Source organism: Oncorhynchus mykiss, chromosome 13, assembly GCF_013265735.2.
Source record: "Oncorhynchus mykiss isolate Arlee chromosome 13, USDA_OmykA_1.1, whole genome shotgun sequence".
Classification (NCBI taxonomy): Eukaryota; Metazoa; Chordata; class Actinopteri; order Salmoniformes; family Salmonidae; genus Oncorhynchus; species Oncorhynchus mykiss.
In genome coordinates, this window is record NC_048577.1 from 59938111 (window position 1) to 59962285 (window position 24175).

A 24175-nucleotide genomic window follows, 5' to 3' on the forward strand; every position below is an offset into this window, starting at 1 on the left:
TTCAGTCCATTCGGAAAAGTATTCAAACCCCTTTGCAAACATAAACAAAAACTGTTTTCACATTGTCATCATGGGGTATTGTGTGTATATTAATGAGAGGAGTACATAATTTAATTAATTTTAGAATAAGGCTGTAACGTAACAAAATGTGGAAAAAGTGAAAGGGTCTGAACACTTTCCGAATGCACTTGTTGTATGCAGAAGGAAGTAGCTTATAAACTGTACATTACTCAACTGTACATTATTGTGATTGTGCGCGAATGGGGTCTGATTCTTGATGTGCCCCTGGTTGTCCTAAGAATTGTGCCATCTGGTTTGCTTAATATAAGGAATTAGATTTATAGCATTTACTTAAACTTTTGATACTTAAGTACATTTAAAACCAGATACTTGTAGACTTTTACTAAAGCAATATGGGTGACTTTCACTTCAGTCATTATCATCAAGGTTTCTTTACTTTAATTCAAGTATGACAAATGACTACTTTTTCCACCTCTGGACAGACACTCTCTCTGGATCTGCACATCTTTGTTGTGTCACAATATTATATCCTACATTATGCAAAAGTAACAACTTTTAATCAGATATAGCTGAAGATGCAGACAAGTGTACAAGTCATTGATGTGTAATTCCTTCCACAATTCAGTCACTTTGCGATGCCAACCATTAGGTATTTACCAACCAGAATTACAATTCATCTTTGTTTTTTAACCTAAATCATTGATGGTGCCGGCAGTTGTTCTTCAGAAACATGGATTTCCAAAGCCAACATGATCTTGGAGTGCCTTGATCTCATGAAGAACTGCCTCTTTCTGTAGGTTCAACTGTGAAATAAAAGTAAATTACTTAATTAAATGCATATACATATCAATAACATTGTTTTGAAACAATTCAGAGAGGAACAACCTGCAGGGCGTATTTGTAGGACTGCTCTGCCTCAAGTCTTCTGCCCGTCTGAAACACACAACCACACACACTTCAGGGTTAATACACATGGATTTCACCTGAACTCTTTGTTTGTGTCAAAAACCCCAGTACACGGCCCTAAAGGAGCCAATTCTCTTCTGGCCTCCTTCTGCACACTATATACTGTACTGTGTATATACTATAGCACTCAGTCCCACATAACAAGATGTAACAGAGATCCTTTCATTCGATATGTAATTCTATGGTGGTGACATCATAAGGTTTGGATCATAGAAACACAATCCTTAGAAAGGGTTTGAAACCTTGAACTCTGGCAATCTGGCTGGCCATCATTGACTTGAATGGGGAGGACTGTTTTATGGATTCTATTTCTATGGACTGGATGCTCACCTGCAAACAAACTAGAGACAGGTAACCCCACACCTCCGCGTTCCCGTTGTTCAGGATGTTGGCCTCTGTCAGTGCATCCTCTGCTTCAGTCAGCTCCCCTAGCTGTGGGTGGGCACACACACACACACAAATTAAGAATGTATTCCTAATTCCTAACTAGCCTGGTTAAATAAAAGGTTAAATAAATAATAAAAATGCATACACACACAAATATATCCTTCATACATAAGCAAAAAGAGCGGTATCATTTCTAGAGGAGCTTGGGAAGAGTAGATATGGTATTTTTTACCCGGTAACAGGCGATCCCTAGTCCCAGCCAGGTGAGGCAGGAGGGGGAGCTCTTGCAGGCGCGCAGGTAAGTTGTTTTCGCCCTCTGAAACTTAAGTGTCAATACATAAAGTGTTAATTTCAATCATGTTGGCACACATCGGTAGGTAGGAGCTGGAGACACACCTAATTGGTGGACGAGGTGCAGAGTCAAACTAACAGACCAAAAACAATGAATCTCACACACTCCTAGGGACTCTTAATTACAGGGAGTTAATTACAGTGGGTAACTTTAATATTTTTAGAATAATGTATTGTTCAGTTTCCACCAAAACAACTACCAACTCCTGAATATTCCCCAGTAGTAAATACATTGTTCTCAGGTCCCAGGTGGTGTGTGTGACCCCACCCCCTGTCCATCTCACCTCCCCTTCCTGCAGGTAGATGGATCCCAGGCGCAGGTAGATGGGGTGTGTGTCTGTGGCATCCGTCACAAAGTCCAGGGTCCTCTCGTAACACTCCTGGGCCTTCCCAAACTCCCCAGTCAGATGGTGTATGTGCCCAAACAACGCCCATACATCTGGGTCCTATACATTGCCAGAATACACACATCTGGGTCCATATACGTGTCCAGAACACACACATCTGGGTCCCTATACGTGTCCAGAACACACACATCTGGGTCCCTATACGTGTCCAGAACACACACATCTGGGTCCCTATACGTGTCCAGAACACACACATCTGGGTCCCTATACGTGTCCAGAACACACATCTGGGCCCTATACATGTCCAGAATATTCAATATAGCAATCAGGTCCTGTATACAGTGCCTTGCGAAAGTATTCGGCCCCCTTGAACTTTTCGACCTTTTGCCACATTTCAGGCTTCAAACATAAAGATATAAAACTGTATTTTTTTGTGAAGAATCAACAACAAGTGGGACACAATCATGAAGTGGAACGACATTTATTGGATATTTCAAACTTTTTTAACAAATCAAAAACTGAAAAATTGGGTGTGCAAAATTATTCAGCCCCTTTACTTTCAGTGCAGCAAACTCTCTCCAGAAGTTCAGTGAGGATCTCTGAATGATCCAATGTTGACCTAAATGACTAATGATGATAAAAACAATCCACCTGTGTGTAATCAAGTCTCCGTATAAATGCACCTGCACTGTGATAGTCTCAGAGGTCCGTTAAAAGCGCAGAGAGCATCATGAAGAACAAGGAACACACCAGGCAGGTCCGAGATACTGTTGTGAAGAAGTTTAAAGCCAGATTTGGATACAAAAATATTTCCCAAGCTTTAAACATCCCAAGGAGCACTGTGCAAGCGATAATATTGAAATGGAAGGAGTATTAGACCACTGCAAATCTACCAAGACCTGGCCGTCCCTCTAAACTTTCAGCTCATACAAGGAGAAGACTGATCAGAGATGCAGCCAAGAGGCCCATGATCACTCTGGATGAACTGCAGAGATCTACAGCTGAGGTGGGAGACTCTGTCCATAGGACAACAATCAGTCGTATATTGCACAAATCTGGCCTTTATGGAAGAGTGGCAAGAAGAAAGCCATTTCTTAAAGATATCCATAAAAAGTGTTGTTTAAAGTTTGCCACAAGCCACCTGGGAGACACACCAAACATGTGGAAGAAGGTGCTCTGGTCAGATGAAACCAAAATTGAACTTTTTGGCAACAATGCAAAACGTTATGTTTGGCGTAAAAGCAACACAGCTCATCACCCTGAACACACCATCCCCACTGTCAAACATGGTGGTGGCAGCATCATGGTTTGGGCATGCTTTTCTTCAGTAGGGACAGGGAAGATGGTTAAAATTGATGGGAAGATGGATGGAGCCAAATACAGGACCATTCTGGAAGAAAACCTGATGGAGTCTGCAAAAGACCTGAGACTGGGACGGAGATTTGTCTTCCAACAAGACACTGATCCAAAACATAAAGCAAAATCTACAATGGAATGGTTCAAAAATAAACATATCCAGGTGTTAGAATGGCCAACTCAAAGTCCAGACCTGAATCCAATCGAGAATCTGTGGAAAGAACTGAAAACTGCTGTTCACAAATGCTCTCCATACAACCTCACTGAGCTCGAGCTGTTTTGCAAGGAGGAGTGGGAAAAATTTCAGTCTCTCGATGTGCAAAACTGATAGAGGCATACCGCAAGCGACTTACAGCTGTAATCGCAGCAAAAGGTGGCGCTACAAAGTATTAACTTAAGGGGGCCGAATAATTTTGCACGCCCAATTTTTCAGTTTTTGATTTGTTAAAAAAGTTTGAAATATCCAATAAATGTCGTTCCACTTCATGATTGTGTCCCACTTGTTGTTGATTCTTCACAAAAAAATACAGTTTTATATCTTTATGTTTGAAGCCTGAAATGTGGCAAAAGGTCGCAAAGTTCAAGGGGGCCGAATACTTTCGCAAGGCACTGTAGATCACTTAGTTAGAGCATGGTTTTAATAACACCAAGGTTGTGAGTTCAATTTCTGCAGGGATCACACTAATGTGTTAGACATTTGTTTCCTGTATGGAATAATATATAAACCATTTAGAAGCATCAGATTATCATCAGATTGCTGCAAAACCAATTTCCTTTGCAACAATAAAGTTGAAAGTTGAACTTGAAGGGCCAGCTTCTCAAACACAGATTCAGCCTAGTTCTGAACTAACAAGCTCTTTCAATTGAGAATCACCATTGAGAATGCTTTTTACTCCTGGACCAGGCTTATTTTGTGTCTGGGAATTGGGCTGGAAATGTCTGTTGGCTCTACCTGAAAGCTGTCGTTGAGCGCCTCCTTCAGGCTGGACTCGGCGCTGCCGTACTCTGCCCTGAGCATCTGCAGGCGGGCCAGGGCCAGGTGGTAGGAGCTGCTCAGACCCCCCCCTGGACACAAGAGCTCCTGGGCCAGCGCTCTCTGGGCCATCTGTGGACAAAGGGTCAGAATTGGACAAGATTAGAAACATATGCACAAAAAACCACATGGATCACCGTGCAGAGTCTCTTTTTTATCATCTACCATCTGTAGCAAACACAGGACACAGAGGGAAGGCTGACAAATGTGTGTCTGGAGTGATGCACAGATCTCGTATCAGAATATTGGACAAATTAAAGAGTGATAAGCAGGAAGACAGTGTGAGAGAGATACTATTACACAGAGCTATAGTAGCTTACCAGTCTGACATACTGTATGTGTTTTTCACTCATTATCTTCTGTTGGATTGGGCCATAGTTTAGTGTATACACATCCATAGTCTTCTATACAGCATGTGTGTCTAGTAGCTGTGTGTGTGTGTATATATATATATATATATATATATATATATATGTGTGCTCATGTTGCTGACCTGTAGTGCGTTGTTCTGCAGCAGGAACTGCACTGTCTCCATATAGATGGTGGTGTTTAGTCTGGTGGGGGTTGCTAGGTGTCGCATGGCACTAGGTTCAGCCTCAGCACCTCCCTGGTATCCCTCCCCAGGCTTGTTGCCCTGGCAGCTCTGAGACCCGGTCACCACACTGGCTTCTGTGTCTCCATCCACGTCTACAGCCAACAAAAGTAGATCACATAAATGAGTTTGACCTCTTGCACAACAACACCTCACACTCACAAAGCATAGTCTTGGTTGAACAAGGCTGACAAAACGTCTAGTCTCAGACAGGGTGGCACCACCGTACGATGCTCGATTTGTCGCTCGGGGTAACCAGCTAGCGATACTGCATCTGCTACACTTCAGTGCTCACCTGGCTCGATGGTGAAAGACTCACAGTTCGCCACCTCCTGCTCCTCCTCCCCCAGGCCTGGTGACTCCACCCTTGTCTCCACCCTGCAGGGTGGGGTGACCACCAGGGCTGCCCTCTGCTGCTTGGTGGCCTCCAGGAAAGCCATCTCGGTCTGGATGGAGTTCTCCTGGCCCTCATAGAACAGGCCTGACCAGTGACCACAGATAATATGGTCACCACCATTGGATGGCAATTTTTTTGGAACTGACTCCCAATTGATTCCAAATTGAAGAATTAGAATCGACACCAATACTTCTGAAGTCAAACAGCTCTATTACAACACATTATTCTAGTATCGTAACACCGTATAAACTATTACTAAAGTATTATGGCGTGTCCTTGTTTCTTTGTATTGAATTCTTGGGATTAGATGATGTTCGCTGACAAATTAAAGTAAGAGTTGTCTGTTTGTGTTTGTGATTAATAGAGGCGTTTCCAACCTGGTCCTAGATCACTTTGTGCTGTAAAGCCAACCCTAGTGTTGTTGTTACAAACATACAGTATCTGGGACCAAGCTAGCATGTCCCTCCCGGGCTCTCATCTCTTACCAAACAGAGTCCAGGCCACCACATTGGCCGGGTCCACACACGTGGCTCCTTCAAAGAATGTCTCTGCCTCCTCAAGGCGTCCACCCATCTCTGCCAGGATACCACACATAAGCAAACTGCAGACAGACAGAGAATATCATTCAGTTAGACTCTGTAGTTCATTTATTTACTCATAAAATAAAAATACCTCAAATAAAATGAAATAAAATGGTGCAGGGGTGAAACCCCCCAGAAAAGGCTTGTAGGAGGGCCCTCATCCCATGAGAGGTATACATGCAAATGACACGTTCCTGGTTTCACTGGATGTACGTTTTAAGTATGGACCTCTATTCCCCTGGTCTGTTTAAACCAGAGTGAACGCTGAACCAGGTTACTATCCCCTCCCTTATTACCTGGGCAGGTGTGTTCGCTCCATGGACACAGCGTAGTGGAAGCACTCCTCAGCCTTCTGGTAGTCAGCCGTCAGCATGTACAACACCCCGTAGTCAAACCAGTGGGCTGGGTCGCTACGGTCACGAGTCAGCTGCTACAGGGGGAGAACCATCACAAACAAACCAAGCTCACTAACGGGGTTAGAACATCTCTTTCTGAACTAAAACCATGCTTAGAAATGTCCGTTGTTATGATGTTTAACCCTCCCGTCACAACTAAAGGTCCAATGGTTGAAAACATTCAATAGTTTTGTCACAGGCACTCTAGTGACTGCAGCACAAGGTGTGTGGTGCAGACAGACAGTGTGTAACTACTCCAAATGTGATTAAAATGAGTGCTTCAGCACTTCGCCTTTCCCAAAATGATCCCCTCCATCACTCTGTTACCTCCTGGTAGTACTGGGCAGCTAGCTGGTAGTCCCCGTTGAGCTGGGCCTCCTTGGCAAAGTGGATGAGCTGGGCACAGTCCACCAGGGGGCGAGGCTGAGTCTCCTGGGCATCCACTGACAAAGTCTGGGGAGAGAAGAAGGACAAGGCAGTTAGGTATTTTTTTGTACATTTTGTGGACACAAACGATTGCACATAATTCATATATTTCACCAAATATAGCATGTTACAAACAGAGCCCCATAAGGGATAGTTATGAACACCCAACCCTAGGCAACACAGTGACCAGGGGCTGGTTTCAATTATGGACTTTTTTGGTATAGAGGAACTACGTCACTGTCTATGTCAAAAAAACAACACATCTGGGGACTCTCCGAACAAATCACAAGGCAGCCATGCCAGAACGTCGTGATTCAAAACCAAAGTTTACAGGCAAAACCTTTGCAGTGGTTTTAGTTAAGATAGATCATGCAAACTAGCCATTTGTGAAATGCACACAACCTCTGTGATCTCTATCCTGCTAGCTACTATTTTATTAAAGCGGATAAAGTAGTGACGCAGGCAGTGACGTAGTTCCTCTATACCAAAAGAGGCCATCATTGAAACCAGATCCTAGTCACTGTATATATATATATAAGGGAAAAACAGAATAGGTTGAAATCCATGGAAAGAAAGAACTGGTCATGGAAATGTATGTATGGTGGGACTGGGAAGGGTGAGCAAGGGTGTGTGTCTTACCTTGTTGAGGGCGACGTGCATCTCGTCCACCAGGAACACATAGAGCTGGCTGAGGAAGGCCTGCAGCTGCTCAGGATCTGAGAAGGCCTCAGTCCGCAGCATCTTCTCCCTCACGATACGCACCACAGAGTACTGGCCATGACATGGTAGCAAAAACATCACCACAGAGTACTGACCCTGACATGGTAGCAAAAACATCACCACAGAGTACTGACCCTGACATGGTAGCAAAAACATCACCACAGAGTACTGACCCTGACATGGTAGCAAAAACATCACCACAGAGTACTGACCCTGACATGGTAGCAAAAACATCACCACAGAGTACTGGCCATGACATGGTAGCAAAAACATCACCACAGAGTACTGACCCTGACATGGTAGCATAAACATCACCACAGATTTACAGTTGAAGTTGGAAATTTAGATACACCTTAGCCAAATACATTTAAACTCAGTTTTTCACAATTCCTGACATTTAATCCTAAGAAAAAAATCAGTCTTAGGTCAGTTAGGATCTGTGAAATGTCAGAATAATAGTAGAGAGAATGATTTATTTCAGCTTTTATTTCTTTCATCGCGTTCCCAGTGCGTCAGAAGTTTACATACACTCAATTAGTATTTGGTAGCATTGCCTTTAAATTGCTTAAACTTGGGTCAAATCTTTTGGGTAGCCTTCCACAAGCTCCCCACAATAAGTTGGGTGAATTTTGGCCCATTCCTCCTGACAGAGCTGGCGTAACTGAGTCAGGTATGTAGGCCTCCTTGCTCGCACATGCTTTTTCAGCTCTGCCCACAAATTTTCTATAGGATTGAGGTCAGGGCTTTGTGATGGCCACTCCAATACCTTGACTTTGTTGTCCTTAAGCCATTTTTCCACAACTTTGGAAGTATGCTTGGGGTCATTGTTCATTTGGAAGACCCATTTGCGAGCAAGCTTTAACTTCCCGACTAATGTCTTGAGATGTTGCTTCAATATATCCACATAATTGTCCTCCCTCATGATGCCATCTATTTTGTAAAGTGCACCAGTCCCTCCTGCAGCAAAGCACCCCCACAACATGCTGCCAACCCCGTGCTTCACGGTTGGGATGGTGTTCTTCGGCTTGCAAGCCTCTCCCTTTTTCCTCCAAACATAACGATTGTCATTATGGCCAAACAGTTCTATTTTTGTTTCATCAGACCAGAGGACAATTCTCCAAAAAGTACTATCTTTGTCCCCATGTGCAGTTGCAAACCACAGTCTGGCTTTTTTTATGGCAGTTTTGGAGCAGTGGCTTCTTCCTTGCTGAGCGGCCTTTCAGGTTATGTTGATATAGGACTCGTTTTACTGTGGATATAGATACTGTTATTCATTGTTATTCTAACTTCTGCAACGCATATAAGGCCCTCCCCCGCCCTCCTTTCGGAAAAGCTGACCACGACTCCATTTTGTTGCTTCCAGCCTACAGACAGAGACTTAAACAAGAAGCTCCCATGCTCAGGTCTGTTCAACGCTGGTCCGAACAATCTGATTCCACGCTTCAAGACTGCTTTGAACACGTGGATTGGGATATGTTCCGCATTGCGTCCAACAACAACATTGACAATTCGTTAGAAAGTGCATTGGAGATGTTATACCCACAGCGCCTATTAAAACCTTCCCAAACCAGTAACCATGGATTGATGGCAGCATTCGCTCGAAACTGAAAGCGCAAACCACTGCTTTTAACCAGGGCAAGGTGACCGGAAACATGACCGAATACAAACAGTGTAGCTATTCCCTCCGCAAGGCAATCAAACAAGCTAAGCGTCAGTATAGAGACAAAGTAGAGTCGCAATTCACCGGCTCAGACACAAGAGGTATGTGGCAGGGTCTACAGTCAATCACGGATTACAAAAAGAAAACCAGCCCAGTCGCGGACCAGGATGTCTTGCTCCCAGACAGACTAAATAACTTCTTTGCCCGCTTTGAGGACAATACAGTGCCACTGACACGGCCCGCTACCAAAACCTGCGGACTCTCCTTCACTGTAGCCGACGTGAGTAAAACATTTAAACGTGTTAACTCTCGCAAGGCTGCAGGCCCAGATGCATTCCCAGCCGCATCTTCAGAGCATGCGCAGACCAGCTGGCTGGTGTGTTTACGGACATATTCAATCAATCCTTATCCCAGTCTGCTGTCTCCACATGCTTCAAGAGGACCACCATTGTTCCTGTACCCAAGAATGCTAAGGTAACTGAGCTAAACGAATACCGCACCGTAGCACTCACTTCCGTCATCATGAAGTGCTTTGAGGGGCTAGTCAAGGACCATATCACCTCCACCCTACCGGACACCCTAGACCCACTCCAATTTGCTTACCGCCCCAATAGATCCACAGACGACGCAATCGCAAACACACTGCACACTGCCCTAACCCATCTGGACAAGAGGAATACCTATGTGAGAATGCTGTTCATCGACTACAGCTTTAACACCACAGTACCCTCCAAACTCGTCATCAAGCTCGAGACCCTGGGTCTCGACCCCGCCCTGTGCAACTGGGTACTGGACTTCCTGATGGGCCGCCCCCAGGTGGTGAGGGTAGGTAACAACATCTCCACCCCGCTGATCCTCAACACTGGGGCCCCACAAGGGTGCGTTCTGAGCCCTCTCCTGTACTCCCTGTTCACCCACGACTGCGTGGCCATGCACGCCTCCAACTCAATCATCAAGCTTGCGGACGACACTACAGTGGTAGGCTTGATTACCAACAATGACGAGACGGCCTACAGGGAGGAGGTGAGGGCCCTCGGAGTGTGGTGTCAGGAAAATAACCTCACACTCAAAGTCAACAAAACAAAGGAGATAATTGTGGACTTCAGGAGGCTGAAGAAATTTGGCTTGTTATCAAAAGCACTCGAGAGCACTCACACAATCGAGAGCATCCTGTCGGGCTGTATCACCGCCTGGTACGGCAACTGCTCCGCCACAACCGTAAGGCTCTCCAGAGGGTAGTGAGGTCTGCACAACGCATCACAACGCATGCCCTCCAAGACACCTACACCACCCGATGTCACAGGAAGGCCATAAAGATCATCAAGGACAACATCCACCCGAGCCACTGCCTGTTCACCCCCTCTATCATCCAGAAGGCGAGGTCAGTACAGGTGCATCAAAGCAGGGACCGAGAGACTGAAAAACAGCTTCTATCTCAAGGCCATCAGACTGTTAAACAGCCACCACTAACATTGAGTGGCTGCTGCCAACATACTGACTCAACTCCAGCCACTTTAATAATGGGAATTGACAGAAATGGATGTAAAAAATGTATCACTAGCCACTTTAAACAATGCCACTTAATATAATGTTTACATACCCTACATTACTCATCTCATATGTATATGTATATACTGTACTCTATATCATCTACTGCATCTTGCCATCTTTATGTAATACATGTATCACTAGCCACTTTAAACTATGCCACTTATATGTTTACCCACCCTACATTAGTCATCTCATATGTATATACTGTACTTCATCTACTGCATCTTGCCTATGCCATTCTGTACCATCACTCATTCATATATCTTTATGTACATATTCTTTCTCCCTTTACACTTGTGTGTGTATAAGGTAGTAGTTGTGTAATTGCTCGGTTAGATTACTCGTTGGTTATTACTGCATTGTCGGAACTAGAAGCACAAGCATTTCGCTACACTCACATTAACATCTGATAACCATGTGTATGTGACAAATAAAATTTGATTTGATTACTTTTGTAACTGTTTCCTCCAGCATCTTTACAAGGTTCTCTGCTGTTGTTCTGGGACTGATTTGCACTTTTCGCACCAAAGTACGTTCATCTCTATTAGACAGAACGCGTCTTCTTCCTGAGCGGTATGATGGCTGCGTGGTCCCATGGTATTTATACTTACGTATTATTGTTTGTACAGATGAATGTGGTACCTTCAGGCGTTTGGAAATTGCTCCCAATGATGAACCAGACTTGTGGAGGTCTACAATTATTTTTCTGAAGTCTTGGCTGATTTCTTTTGATTTTCCCATGATGTCAAGCAAAGAGGCACTGAGTTTGAAGGTAGGCCTTGAAATACATCCACAGGTATACCTACAATTGACTCAAATTATGTCAATTAGCCTACCAGAAGCTTCTAAAGCCATGACATCATTTTCTGTAATTTTCCGAGCTATTTAAAGGCACAGTCAACTTAGTGTATGTAAACTTCTGACCCACTAGAATTGTGATACAGTGAATTATAAGTGAAATAATCTGTCTGTAAACAATTGTTGTAAAAATTACTTGTGTCATACACAAAGTAGATGTCCTAACCGACTTGCCAAAACTATAGTTTTTTAACAAGACATCTGTGGAGTGGTTGAAAAACTATTTTTAATGACTCCAACCTAAGTGTATGTAAACTTCAGACTTCAACTGTATATTGTTGGTCTTATTATACATCCCACTTCTGATATTCTATGAAAAACAATTGTTTATGAATAACATACCAGGGGAAACATATGTATCAGACAGCATTGAATTGTCTTCTCAAAAAGACTTGAAAAGGGACGACAGAGCTAGGCTGGTCCAACTTGGAAAGACAGCACAAACAGATCTGGGATCAGGATATTTGGGATCCAATTTATCTTTCACTAAATCGATAATACATGAGAAGAACAACAAGCAGACTGGCTTGTTAACCAGATGTTAGGAGATAAGCACCAGCTGGCCACTGGTTAGCCCCGACCCCGCTGTCCAAAAGCAGTTATTGAGCACTCATGCAACTGTCATTCTCAACATTATCCTTTACCCACTCCCCTAACCCGGATCATACTCATTAGTGTACACCATAGCAAAAGGTTTTGCAACGAAAAAAAACAACAACTGTTTCTTAAGTTCAGGTAGTCTCTCCCTGTTTCAGTCATTTGTTTTGGTGCCTAATGAATGCGACCAAGCTCTTTCTCACCTTAATCTGCTCCTTGAAAGCAAAGTACTTCCCAGAATAGTTGAGTTCTCCCAGGAGCTTGGTCTTGCGCTGCTCCTGGCTGGTTGGGTCCAGAGGCTTCTCTCCGGGCAGGAAGGCAGGCCCGAACAGCTGCTGGTACTGCTCCAACACCTGGCCTGCCACACTGGCTATCTGGGCCTGGTACTCCTGCACAGCCTGGTACAGCAGGATAGAAGGAAGGAAGTAGGGAAGCAAGGAAGGAAGCAAAGCCGCAAGGAAGGAAGGGATATGTAAGGCTAAAAATAGACTTGTTTTCAAACAATTATGACATTTTGGTAACGATTTACATTTCCCAGAGCCCGTTATAAGGTTAAGTGTGACGTTGGTTTGGGATGTGCTGGACCGCAGGAGACAGCAGCTATCATCACTGGAAACCACTGGCATTTTATGCCTCTATACAAGTCTAGATTATGGCCACAAGATGGCAATCACTCAGAGTGAATGTAATGATTGAGGGAAGTGCAATCATTAGACCACGTTTTTGGATTACGTTTGTGGAATGTGTGTGTGTGTGTGTGTGTGTGGTGGTTTACTCTCTCTGCTCCAGCAGGTCTGCGAGGCAAAGGAGCTCTAGGAGGTATCAGCTCCATCACCCTTTCAACAGAAATGCAGAGAAACCGTAGTAAACCATAATACAACGTTACAACAACATTACTAGGATGTTGCTACAACGTTACTACAACTGCTACTACAACATCTATTCAAACAAACCATGCCTTTTTCATCCCATTCCAATCTATATTACTGCAATACTTCCACTCAATTACTTCAGACTTACATGTTAATCTTTTAGGCCATTCCACATGTTTAATTAAAGTTGAACAAACGTCACATTACCTTTTGGCTAACTCTTCCGGTGATCTCTTTGGCACCAGCGACTTCTCAAGAGCGATTTCAATGATGATGTAGGTTCTGGAATCTGCATACATCTAAGTTCAAGGTTCAAGTTAATTTGCCACATGCAATAGATACACTGGAAATGGTACACAGAGATGATAGGTGCTACTTATTGAGGGTGGCAGGTATCCTAGCAGTTAAGAGCATTGGGCCAGTAACGGAAAGGTCGCTGGTTCGACTATGTGAAAAATCTGTTGATGTGCCCTTGAGCAAGGCACTTACTCTAATTGCTCCTGTAAGTCTCTCTGGATAAGAGAGAGTCTGCTAAATGACTACATTGTAAATGTATACATGACCCCTAGATTTGATATTGTTTAATGGTTCACAGAACCCCAACTCACCTGACCCTCTGCGTTCACTTGTTGCTGCTGTTCAGTTTCAACCAGCGTCACACTATCAGTGCCAATGGGTGCTGACTTCCCCTGTGTCCCGGGCTGAAATAAAACAAATCACTATGTCCTTCTCTCTCACCAATCAAGGCAAACAAGCAAAGCATATTTCAATTCTAGTTCACTCTTTACAAGTTAGAATATTGCCATGAGACATTGCAAAAAGACGAAGTTGGAAATGCACAATAGCAAACAACCTGCATGGTTCAACCATGCTACAGTACAGAACAGTTATTAAACAGTTATTCTCTGGTTGGATGTGGGCATGTGTAGGCAACACTTCTAGACAACACTTGTGTATGAACCATGAATGAGAGGTTGTTGTTTGTGTGGATCGATTCATGTACTTGTATGTACTTGTGCATGCTTGCGTGCTTGTGTGTGTGTATGTATGTGTACTTTGTGCACTTTGTGTGTGTGCATCTGTGGGCATGCATGTGTGTGTGTGAGCGTGTGTGTGCACACTTGTGGAGGCACGTGTGTGTGGGTGCATGCCTGTGTGTAAGAGCCTGTTATTTGTCTGGCCATAACAAATGCTTAGTTGTTGGGGTGGCTGTGTATGTGTGTGTGTATGTTTACGTGTATATATGTGTGCGTACGCACATGAGTGTGTGTGTGTGTGTGTGTGTTCGTCGCTCCTTCTGCTGCTGGGCCACGGGGGGGGCTGTAGCGAGGGGCCAGATGAGCTAACAGCTAACGAGATGATTCACCGCTCTCTGACGACGCTGGCAAGCTGCTGCCATTAAGGCTAATTGCTTTGGGAAGCGCTCCTGTTGCTGCCGACCCACAACTCAATCATAGAGGAAATCAGGGTCTCTGATCTAAGATGCTCTGTGGGAGACTGCAGCTGGCCTATCAACAGGATGTCACTGAATGCTATTGAGACCTTTTACAAAGAAGTCATATCCTAGCTCTATCGCAGACAGTGGCTCTTTCTCAATTCATCTTTCTTCGATTCCTTGCATCCTATCTCCTTGCCTCCTACTCAACCATATTGGAGGAGAAGGTCAAGGGTCCCTCCCATCTCACCTTGTTCTCCAATGTGTTCTGAGAAAGAGGCGAGGAGAGAGGGTGCTAGGCATTAAGGAAAGATGAATTGAGAAAGAGCCACTGTCTGAGACACAGAGCCCCATCGTGGTCAAAAAGGCAGTAAGTCAGTCGCTTACCCTTTTGGGCGATTCCTTGGTGTCCTTCCCGCCCTTGTGACCGCCGTCAAGCATCTTACTAGGGACCGCCTTGCAGGAGCCTACGGAGGAGGGGGCCCTACCTCGGCCCTGGGTGGCCGGAGCCCTGATACTCTCTCTCAGAACACTGATGTTTCTCTTAGCCTGTCAAGCACAATACAAGGGTTGTGTTCATTAGGGCACACCGTAACAAAACATTTTGCAACGGTAAACGAAAATGACAGTACTTATTGGACCAAGTCCATAGTCGTCCCTCCTGTTTCAGTCCGTTTGTCACCTTATGTACATGACCCGGGTCACACATAATAACACCAGATAATCACTCAGCAGGGGGTGGTTTGGTTCTATGTTGCCAGGGTAATGCAAAAACTCAAGTTCAGCACCGCAGGGGTACCGTAAGAGCATTAGAGCACACCACAGGAGGTTGGTGGCACCTTAACTGGGTCGGAGGGGCTTGTGGTAATGGCTGGAGCAGAATCAGTGGAATGGTATCAAATACATCAAACACATGGTTTGATGCCATTCCATTTACTCTGTTCCAGCCATTATTATGAGCCATCCTTCCCTCAGCAGCCCCCATTAACAATCCAAAGTATGGCACAACAAGCCAATTGGCAATGAGCAAAAACCATCCCCGCAGGGATACAGCGCTGCACAGCTGTGAAATACTAAAAGATGTGTCAAATGTGTGTTGTGGTTAACGGATGTATCTCATATTTCCACATTTGTTCATGTACAAGCTAAACGCCCTTAGAAACCTAATGGTTATGAGATGTACTGCGCAAACACAAACAATTTGTTTTAAGATTGTAATAACATGGACCATCAAGTGTTTTGATTCTCTATTTTAGGACACTTGAGGGTATCATAGACATTTTTTTTGCCCTTAAAAAAATGTCTAACTACATAGGAAATGTACAAAAACAAACCAAAACAACTAACTAAATGTCCTCAGCAAAATGATACTTTAAACAAAACTCCAATAGACAGAGAGAGAAAGCAACAAGGACACGAAAACTGGCACGGAATAGAATGGATCTGAATCTGGACAACTGCTGTGTCTCAGAATGAATTAGTCAACATGGCTGCCTCCGTTCTGGTAGTCTGTTCTGCAAGTCTGTTTCATTTCCCCAATCATATCACAGTCTCTCTCAAACACACAGACACACACCTAAAGTGCTTCTGTAATAATCACGAGTGTCAAATTAGTATTGACCGTTCCTCCACACCTGCCACTGCAAGACTATCTCACCTTAGTCTTGCGATACCAAACCTGTCAAACCATATTCCTATTTCCCCCCCTTTTTTCTCCCCAATTTTGTGATTACGATCTTGTCTCATCGCTGCAACTCCCCAACGGGTTCGGGAGAGGCGAAGATCGAGTCATGCGTCCTCCAAGACCTACCAAACTGCGCTTAATACCTGCTCGCTTAACCCAGAAGCCAGCTGCACCAATGTGTCAGTGGAAACACCATTCAACTGACAACCGAAATCAGCCTGCAGAAGCCTGGCTCGCCACAAGGTGTCGCAATAGAGCGCGATGAGCCAAGTAAAGCCCCCCGGCCAAACCCTCCCCTAACCCGGACGACACTGGGCCAACTGTGCGCCGCCCTATTGGACTCCCGGTCACAGCCGGTAATGAGATCAAACCCCAGGCTGTAGTGATGCCGCAACACTGAGATGCAGTGCCTTAGACCGCTGCCACATGGGAAGCCCCAACAACACCATATTCTACAGAAACCTTGAATGGCTGTAGTCGAAGCTCCTTTCACCTTGACCAGTAGGTCAGAGTCGTAGAAGGGGTAGAGCCGGTACGCCCCACGGACACGCCTCGCCCCGGGGTACAACAGGGGCGCCATGTCCACGTATGCCACTCCATGGAAGGAGAGTTGGGTCTCATCCTCACCCTGTTGAACACACACACACACACACACACACACACACACACACAAAAAGGCAATTAAAAGAAACATTAGTAAGGATATTAACAATAACGGCCAAGAGTGATTTTATCAGATCCTGTATAGGAGAAATTCAGTGCCTTACTCCCTTGTCTTTGCCAGCCTTCCCTCCCTTAGTGGCTCCAACCTGTGGTGACCTCATGACCTCTACTGGCCACAGTCTGCTTTCTGCTATCCTACGGGTCAGACTGAGAGAGGAGGATAGAACATAGATAGAGAATTCAATTAAATTCAATAAAACGTTATTGTTCCCAAAGGGCAATTTGGTAGCAGCGCATTATATAGTCCAACTTTTTTCAATTCAATATTGAAAAACTTTGAGGATACTGTAGCTCTCTATTTATATTTGTTACAGATAAAATCCAAGATTTAAAGCAGGGCTCAATAGAAGCAGATTGTTGGCAGTGAGGTGGTGTATCTGTCTCACCAGGCTGCACCCTCTGCATCCAGAAAGCAACGACGCTCTGTGTCCCAGCTCACTCTCTTCTTATTGGTCTCCGCTTCTTTCCGGAAATCCCTGTCCTGGAAAACACAGGAAGCGATGAGGGGAAGAGATCCATTGTCACGCCCTGACCTTAGTTATCTTTGTTTTCTTTAGTATTTTGGTTAGGTCAGGGTGTGACGAGGGTGGTTTGTTAGTTTTTGTATTGTCTAGGTTTTTTATATTGTCTAGGGGTTTTTCTATGTCTAAGGTTTTTGTATCTCTAGGGGTTTTAGTAAGTCTAGGTGTTTATATGTCTATGGTTGCCTAAATTGGTTCTCAATCAGTGGCAGCTGTTTATCGTTGTCTCTGATTGGGGACCATATTTAGGTAGCCATATTCCTTGGGTATTTTGTGTGTTCTTGGTCTATGTTTAGTTGCCTGTCTGCACTACGCATATTAGCGCCATGGTTCGTTTTTGGTTGTTTTGATAGTTTGTTCAGTGGTTTTTCTTTAATTAAAGAAGATGTATGCCTACCACGCTGCGCCTTGGTCACCTCTTTATGATGACCGTGACATCCATACATTACACAGAATGTATTGGTCAAACCACTGAGAGTGCAAACGATGACTCAATGACAATAATTGAAAGAATGACATGACAATAAAAACATTTGATATATTTGGTATTAAGGTGAGATTGTGCTGCAGTACTAGAGATCGTTATACCAACCATAATACTAGAGTACAAGTAGGCTAGAGTACCTCTATGCTGGTGAGATCCCCATCCTCCATCTCAATGGGCTCTCCCTCCATGGAGACACCAGGTATGAACTGAGCTCCAGGAGCCAACAGGGGACCCAGGGGCCACTTCCTGGGTCTTCCCATGGGTTCACTCTCCCCGCCCACCTTCAGCAGCCCATTGGAGAACATCAGCACCTGCTCTTTCTGGGGGAAACAAGAAATGTGTCAGGTACAAGTTAAATGTCATATGACATTAGGGATTGTTGGTTCATCTGTGTATGTGTATTGTATCCTTGAATTACTGTCAATAGTTCACAGTTGACAACATTTCCACAGTAAAAATGCTTTAGTGCATTAGTATGGGAATTGGTCTGTACTATTCCAGTGTGACTGTGAACTGACCTATAGAGTTGTCATTCTATTCAATAGCAAATATTTGACAAATGGCATGAAAAGGAATTTCAATTTACTTCCTGTATTGACTGAATTTAAATGGAATTGGCTCCAACCCTGATGGCAACATAGGTCTCTTATCGCTCACCTCTGCAGTGAGGGGAACCTGCAGGGCAGCCACATAGCTGGAGAGAGGACCAGACCCAGAGACAGGGTTCCACACCTCTGGAACAGAGTAAGCTGTCTCCACAGTAACCTTCAGCAGGTTGGAGTCAGACAGCTGGACGCCGGATAGCAGAGGCTCGGGAACACAGACGGTCACGTCTAGAGATGGCTGGATGCCAGGCAGAGGAGGGAGATGTCAATTACAAACAAACAGAGCATACATACATACATACAAACATACATATGAACACACAGTCACACACACACACAGTCACACACACACAAAGTCTCTCGTGCGGGTTAGTTTTTACTCCTACTTTACAGCTGCCCTCCTGTGAGGCTGCCTCCGCAGGTGAGCCAGGAGTTGGATGAAGTAGCACAGTGGATAAGAAGCTGACCTGACCTATTGAGGGTGAGAGAGAGAGGAATGCATTTACATTTCAACCATGAGTGAGTTTTTTTGGGGCCCTGGAAGCTATTAAGTTAGATGGATACTTGATTGGATCTAATGTGTTGGTCTCTCACCATGCAAGAGAGGTAGCAAGTCCACTATAGCTTGCCCTATAACTGCAGTCTTCTCCTCCTTCTGCTTCTTCTCCTTGGGAAGGACCTCAATCACTGTCACTAAATGACAACGACGGATTAATGTGATAAGCAACCGTGGATTGGTGAACAACTGGCTGAACGAGGGAGACACGGTACAATGAGGATATGGATCAATCGTCAAGATAAATAGTGGCTTTAACATCTGAAACAAGCAGCACACATCATAATAATGGATTAGTTAGTAGTAGCTCACATATGACAGGTTTGTGTGCCATGTCATCTAATGTGTGGGCAGCATCTGAGCACTCAAAGCTGCAGGTGAAGTTGTAATCCACGCCCTGATCCACAGCAGCATCCAGCTTCTGGGAATCTCCCAGGACGATGCCATTGAACTCAGCTCTCACATAGTTCAGGATGGACTCAGCCTTGTTGCCCCTCTGGAAGTGAAAAACAGCAACACCATTTTGTTAGAGTTTATTATAATATTAACGTTAGTTAGCTAGCAGAATTTGATCAATAGAGCTGTCACAGCCGGGGGTGCACATTTGACTCTTGATCAACTGAATCAGTTGTACTTCCTGAGCTAAGACAACAACGTGCACAACTGTGGATCCCCAGAACCCAAGAATGTAAAACACCAAGTTAGCCATATACGCAAGTTGCTACAACTGACCGATCTTATTCTACCAGTGCTACTAACGTACTGGAAACCAGAAAGGGACACAAGCTTACCAGGTTATTTCCACGAAGTACTGTTATTTTCACGAGTGTTGCTTTGTCTCCCACACCACGAAATTGTTCCATTCTGTTTTTGTAAATCAGAGTGAGTAAAAGTCAAATGTTTGTTGATTGTTCTGGATAAACAAAAACTCCCCCTGCACTGCAACAGGTGAATACATCAGCGTCCCCGTTTCCATAGTAGCGAGTCTGAATATCGCGAGAAGTGGGGTTGTTGTTGGTGGTGGAGGAGTGGCTAGCTAGTTGCTAGTGAGTCGCGTGTGCTATTTTTTTACGTGAGTAATATGTATGTTGTCCAGTATTTAAAGGACTACATAGTAGACGTTGTGTATGAACGCCATACAATGTTGAATGGGTTTTCTATCAGTCGGTTGGACTTTGCAAATCTACTCTGTTTTTCCAGTTAGCTAACGTTAGCTAGCGTAACTTCCGATTTTTGCTTTCGCGGGTCAGTACAACAACAGCTTGCTAAAGTTGCATGCAGATGTTTGGCAAGTGTCACACTTTCTCAAGATGCAGTATTCAAATGTGTATGTGATGCATTTAAGTTTGCAGTGTGCCTATGCTTTCATTTAGCCATCGAGCTAGAGCAGGGGTGTATACACTAGGAACGAACCTGAATGTATCCAATATAGCATCTTGTTTTCACTGTAAAAAGTGTTCCGATGCAAAGCGTGTTGGACGAATGATTACACCCCAGATATAGTTTGTTTGCTCATGGTCACTGTAATCTGTTGTGCATGACAGTGCCAGGCTGCCTGCATTATGTCACTGCTTAGCCTTGTGGATGAAGCCATCAAGTTGTGTAAAGTAGAGGAGACCAAGATAAACGAGAACATCCTTCAATACAGGGAGATACTGCGCTCTTTGTAAGTACAGTAAAACCTCCACGTCCATTGATATATGTTAAGATAATGGTCTACAGTTGTTCTGTATGAGTAGGTAACTCGATAGGCCTGTGTTATAACTTGCTTGCCATCTGATCATTCACCAGGAGACCACAGCAAGAAGACGGCAAGGAAATAGAACTAACAGATGATGTTGAAAAGGGTATTATGATGATCCTGTCTGCTATTTTCTCTGAAGCCCAGTGTACTAGTAGTAACTGGATATGGTAATGTTTTAAATATCTACGTTGTCAGCATGTTTTTCTCTTTCTCTGTTTAGACCCAGATGTCCAACTGGAGGAGAGACGGGAGATGGAACTGCTGAATCGATTGCTGGAGAAGGCCCTCAGAGTTCGCGCTGGCACAGCACCCCAAAAAGACCCTCAGAACTGTCCAGGACCAAAGAAAGAACCAGTGGACACTACACAGGGCAAGGGAAGGGCTCTGACCCCAGGTGGCACCAAAGGGAATAAAAATGGCATTAAAACTACCTCCAAACCCATCACGATGGACAAAAAAGAGTCCAAAAAGTATTCTGCCTCCCATCTCTACAGGGGTGGAAGGGGGAGGATGGGTCACCCTGTAGGTCATTCAGGACAAGGCAGGGCAAGCATGATCAGAAGCTCTGTCCAGATGCAGAAACGATCTGTCGTGTCATCAAAGGGGTTTCCTCCCCAGTCCTCTGGGAAGGAAGTGAAGCAGGCTGGTCCTCCAGGTCCTGTGTCACATGATCAGGGTCAATCACCACAGGCCTCATCAGCACATCATCAGGTTGAGGTGTCCCACAGGTCAGCTGCAGCCACTTCCTTCCAGCCCCCTAACTGGGACACGGTGTCTGTTTCACACATGGAGGGGATGCCAAAAGCACATGTAATTTCACCTCCACAGAATGGGTAGGCTGCAAGACAACACTAGACCACTGCTTAGTGAACAAAGTATATGACAGTGTCAAATTCCTATTCCAGAAGCAACATAACCAATTAAAATGGAACGTCAAAGTACCGTACTGATATCGTTAAGAAGTTGGCTAGAAGCAACTCGACGTTTGTGATATAATATGACTAGTCTGTTGTGACAATAAGTGGTTTGAGTGTGGTTTAATGACACTGTACATGTTTGATTGTGTTTTTGTGGCAGGGCTCCCACACCGTTGTTAACTAAATGGATCAGTCTAAGGACCAAACAAAGCAGGTCAGCCAGTGAATCATATCTTTTGTGGAGGAAATGTCTGACCTATATCATCCTCCATGTAACATTTTCCATCCAGTGTTCTGTAATGCATACAGAATTTTCTCTAATGTATTATGTGCAAAAGGGTAAATTCCTTGTGCACCGCAATGTGTCCAGGTGCTATGATTCTGGCAGGAACAGCTAGCTAGGTATCCAAAAGAAACGTCCAAAAAGTGATTGTTTTTTTGTATACTCCTTGATGTTGAGCTGTGTTTGTTTGGGGAACAAGAAGTAGGCTATACACGTATACCACAGGAGGTTGGTGGCACCTTCATTGGGGAGGACTGGCTTGTGGTAATGGCAGGAGCGGAATCAGTGGAATGGTATCAAATACATCAAACACGTGGTTTGATTCCATTTGCTCCGTTCCAGCCATTATTATGAGCTGTCCTCCCCTCTGCAGCCTCCATTGATGTATACTTGTATACTGTTGTAATGGTGGCTGGGACATTCATTTGACCCTTTCAGTTTGTTTTCTTCCCTCAGGTTATGGGACAAAGTCCTGGCTCTACAATCCAAACCTGTGGCGGAGAGGAGTCACTTCACAGAGAGAGTGAAAGCCACTGTATTCTTCCTCAGATGAACTGAACATTTACCACCCACATATAGCCAAACCTGATTTAATGCACCCTCATGCTTACATTTAGGCATTAATGAGTAGTTAAATAGTGTTTTAATAGTATATCTTATTTGTGACATGGGACCTGCAGAGATATCAATTGTTCATTTTAACGAGTATAAACTCGTTACTAATTCTCTCACTCCCACTCGTTCACACAGCCTACGTGAGAGAAATTAGCACGGCATCAAATTCAGTGTCTACCAGCGTTTCTCAAAATAACACACCAGATTTTAGAATTCACACACAGAAAATGAAATGTGTGTGTTTGTGTGTCTTCTAATATTATCTCAGAGTTTTGTCTGGTTGTTCTCCTTGACCCATCCCCTTATGGGTCAGTTCTCCAGAGAGTGGCCAACCAGTGGCAGCCCGGCCGACACCGGGGCTCAGGTGGACAGACTGACACAGCTCTGCACGGATCTGAGTCATTGCTACCAGAGCGAGCGGCTGCTGACTGGCCAGACCTTCAGAACCTCTGGCACTGAGCCAGGTACCAGCCCAACCAGAGGAGATGCAGAAGGGGGGATGGAAGGAGGGATAAGTAAGAAATAGGAAATTACAGAAGTGGAGGGATGGAAAACTGGTAGGAGATGACAGAAGTATTGGGATGAGAAAACAAGAGTCTGGAAAGAAAAGCAATAGGGGGTGGAGAAGGGGTCCATTTATCCAAGAACTAAGGATTTAGTTAACTTAGAAATAAGAACGTTCAGTGTTATTTTTCAGCTCATCACCCCTTAGTCCTCTGACCTCATTTACTGCTGAGCTTATTAATTCTGAAGCCATTAGCAATCATTTGACAGAGCTGTTTTTATGCTACAGATAACAATTAATTACAGTAACTTCTGAGTAATGTAAAGCAATTAGACACGGCAAAAACCTTGTCATGTTTTATAGCACCATTACCAAAACATTTGAGATCGATCCACATTGCGCTTCATCACTGCATTTGTTTAATTTCATGTCCAAATACTGAAGAGAGTAACTCTTTGTCAATGTGTAATAATAATGCTCATGTCTGTTACACATACCGTGCATTCGGAAAGTATCCAGACCTCTTGACTTTTTCCACATTTTCTTACGTTACAGCCTTATTCTATGGATTAAATTGTTATTTCCCCCCTCAATCTATACACAATACCCTATAATGACAAAGCAAGAACAGATTTTTAGAATGTTTTAGCAAATTTATTTAAAAAAAAATGAAATATAACATTTACATAATTATTCACACCCTTTACTCAGTGCTTTCTTGAAGCACCTTTTGACAGTGATTACAGCCTCGAGTCTTCTTGGGTATAACGCTACAAGCTTGCCACACCTGTATTTGGGGAGTTTCTCCCATTCTTCTCTGCAGATCCTCTCAAGCTCTGCCAGGTTGGATGGGGAGCGTCGCTGCACAGCTATTTTCAGGTCTCTCCAGAGATGTTCGATTGGGTTAATTGTTTCTCATGGTCTCAGTCCTTTAGGTGCCTTTTGGCAAACTCCTAGCGTGCTATCATGTGCCTTTTACTGAGGAGTGGC

General features: G+C 44.2%; 2 protein-coding genes across 11 annotated transcripts in view; one reads left to right on the forward strand and one right to left on the reverse strand.

Moving 5' to 3' along the window:
* LOC110516349 (cilia- and flagella-associated protein 70) lies at nt 1–20096 on the reverse strand. The gene is made up of 26 exons (XM_036941764.1): nt 19913–20096; nt 19434–19617; nt 19160–19258; nt 18952–19037; nt 18618–18803; nt 18098–18280; nt 17339–17433; nt 16997–17099; nt 16723–16857; nt 14933–15094; nt 13719–13811; nt 13318–13409; nt 13014–13074; nt 12442–12636; nt 7492–7623; nt 6754–6879; nt 6328–6461; nt 5936–6051; nt 5349–5534; nt 4955–5148; nt 4381–4533; nt 2010–2171; nt 1607–1696; nt 1318–1419; nt 907–954; nt 1–824 (listed from the first exon to the last, which is right to left on the reverse strand). The coding sequence occupies exons 1-26, from the start codon at nt 19982–19984 to the stop codon at nt 744–746; spliced, it is 3270 nt and encodes a 1089-aa protein (XP_036797659.1). The 5' UTR covers nt 19985–20096; the 3' UTR covers nt 1–743.
* Nucleotides 20082–24175, forward strand: part of LOC110486993 (tubulin epsilon and delta complex protein 2-like) — a 12181-nt gene continuing 8087 nt past the window's right edge. For 2 of the 10 annotated variants that reach the window (XM_021558872.2, XM_036941765.1), the window contains exons 1-7: nt 20143–20366; nt 20666–20787; nt 20913–20968; nt 21086–21698; nt 21943–21996; nt 22522–22600; nt 22994–23195. In XM_021558872.2, the coding sequence (XP_021414547.2) occupies nt 20684–20787; nt 20913–20968; nt 21086–21698; nt 21943–21996; nt 22522–22600; nt 22994–23195 (1108 nt within the window). In that variant the 5' untranslated portion in view covers nt 20143–20366; nt 20666–20683. Of the gene's footprint in view, nt 20367–20665; nt 20788–20912; nt 20969–21085; nt 21699–21942; nt 21997–22521; nt 22601–22993; nt 23196–24175 lie in introns of all 10 variants that reach the window. The other 8 variants (XM_021558875.2, XM_021558877.2, XM_036941766.1 and 5 more) reach the window with 8 other exon arrangements.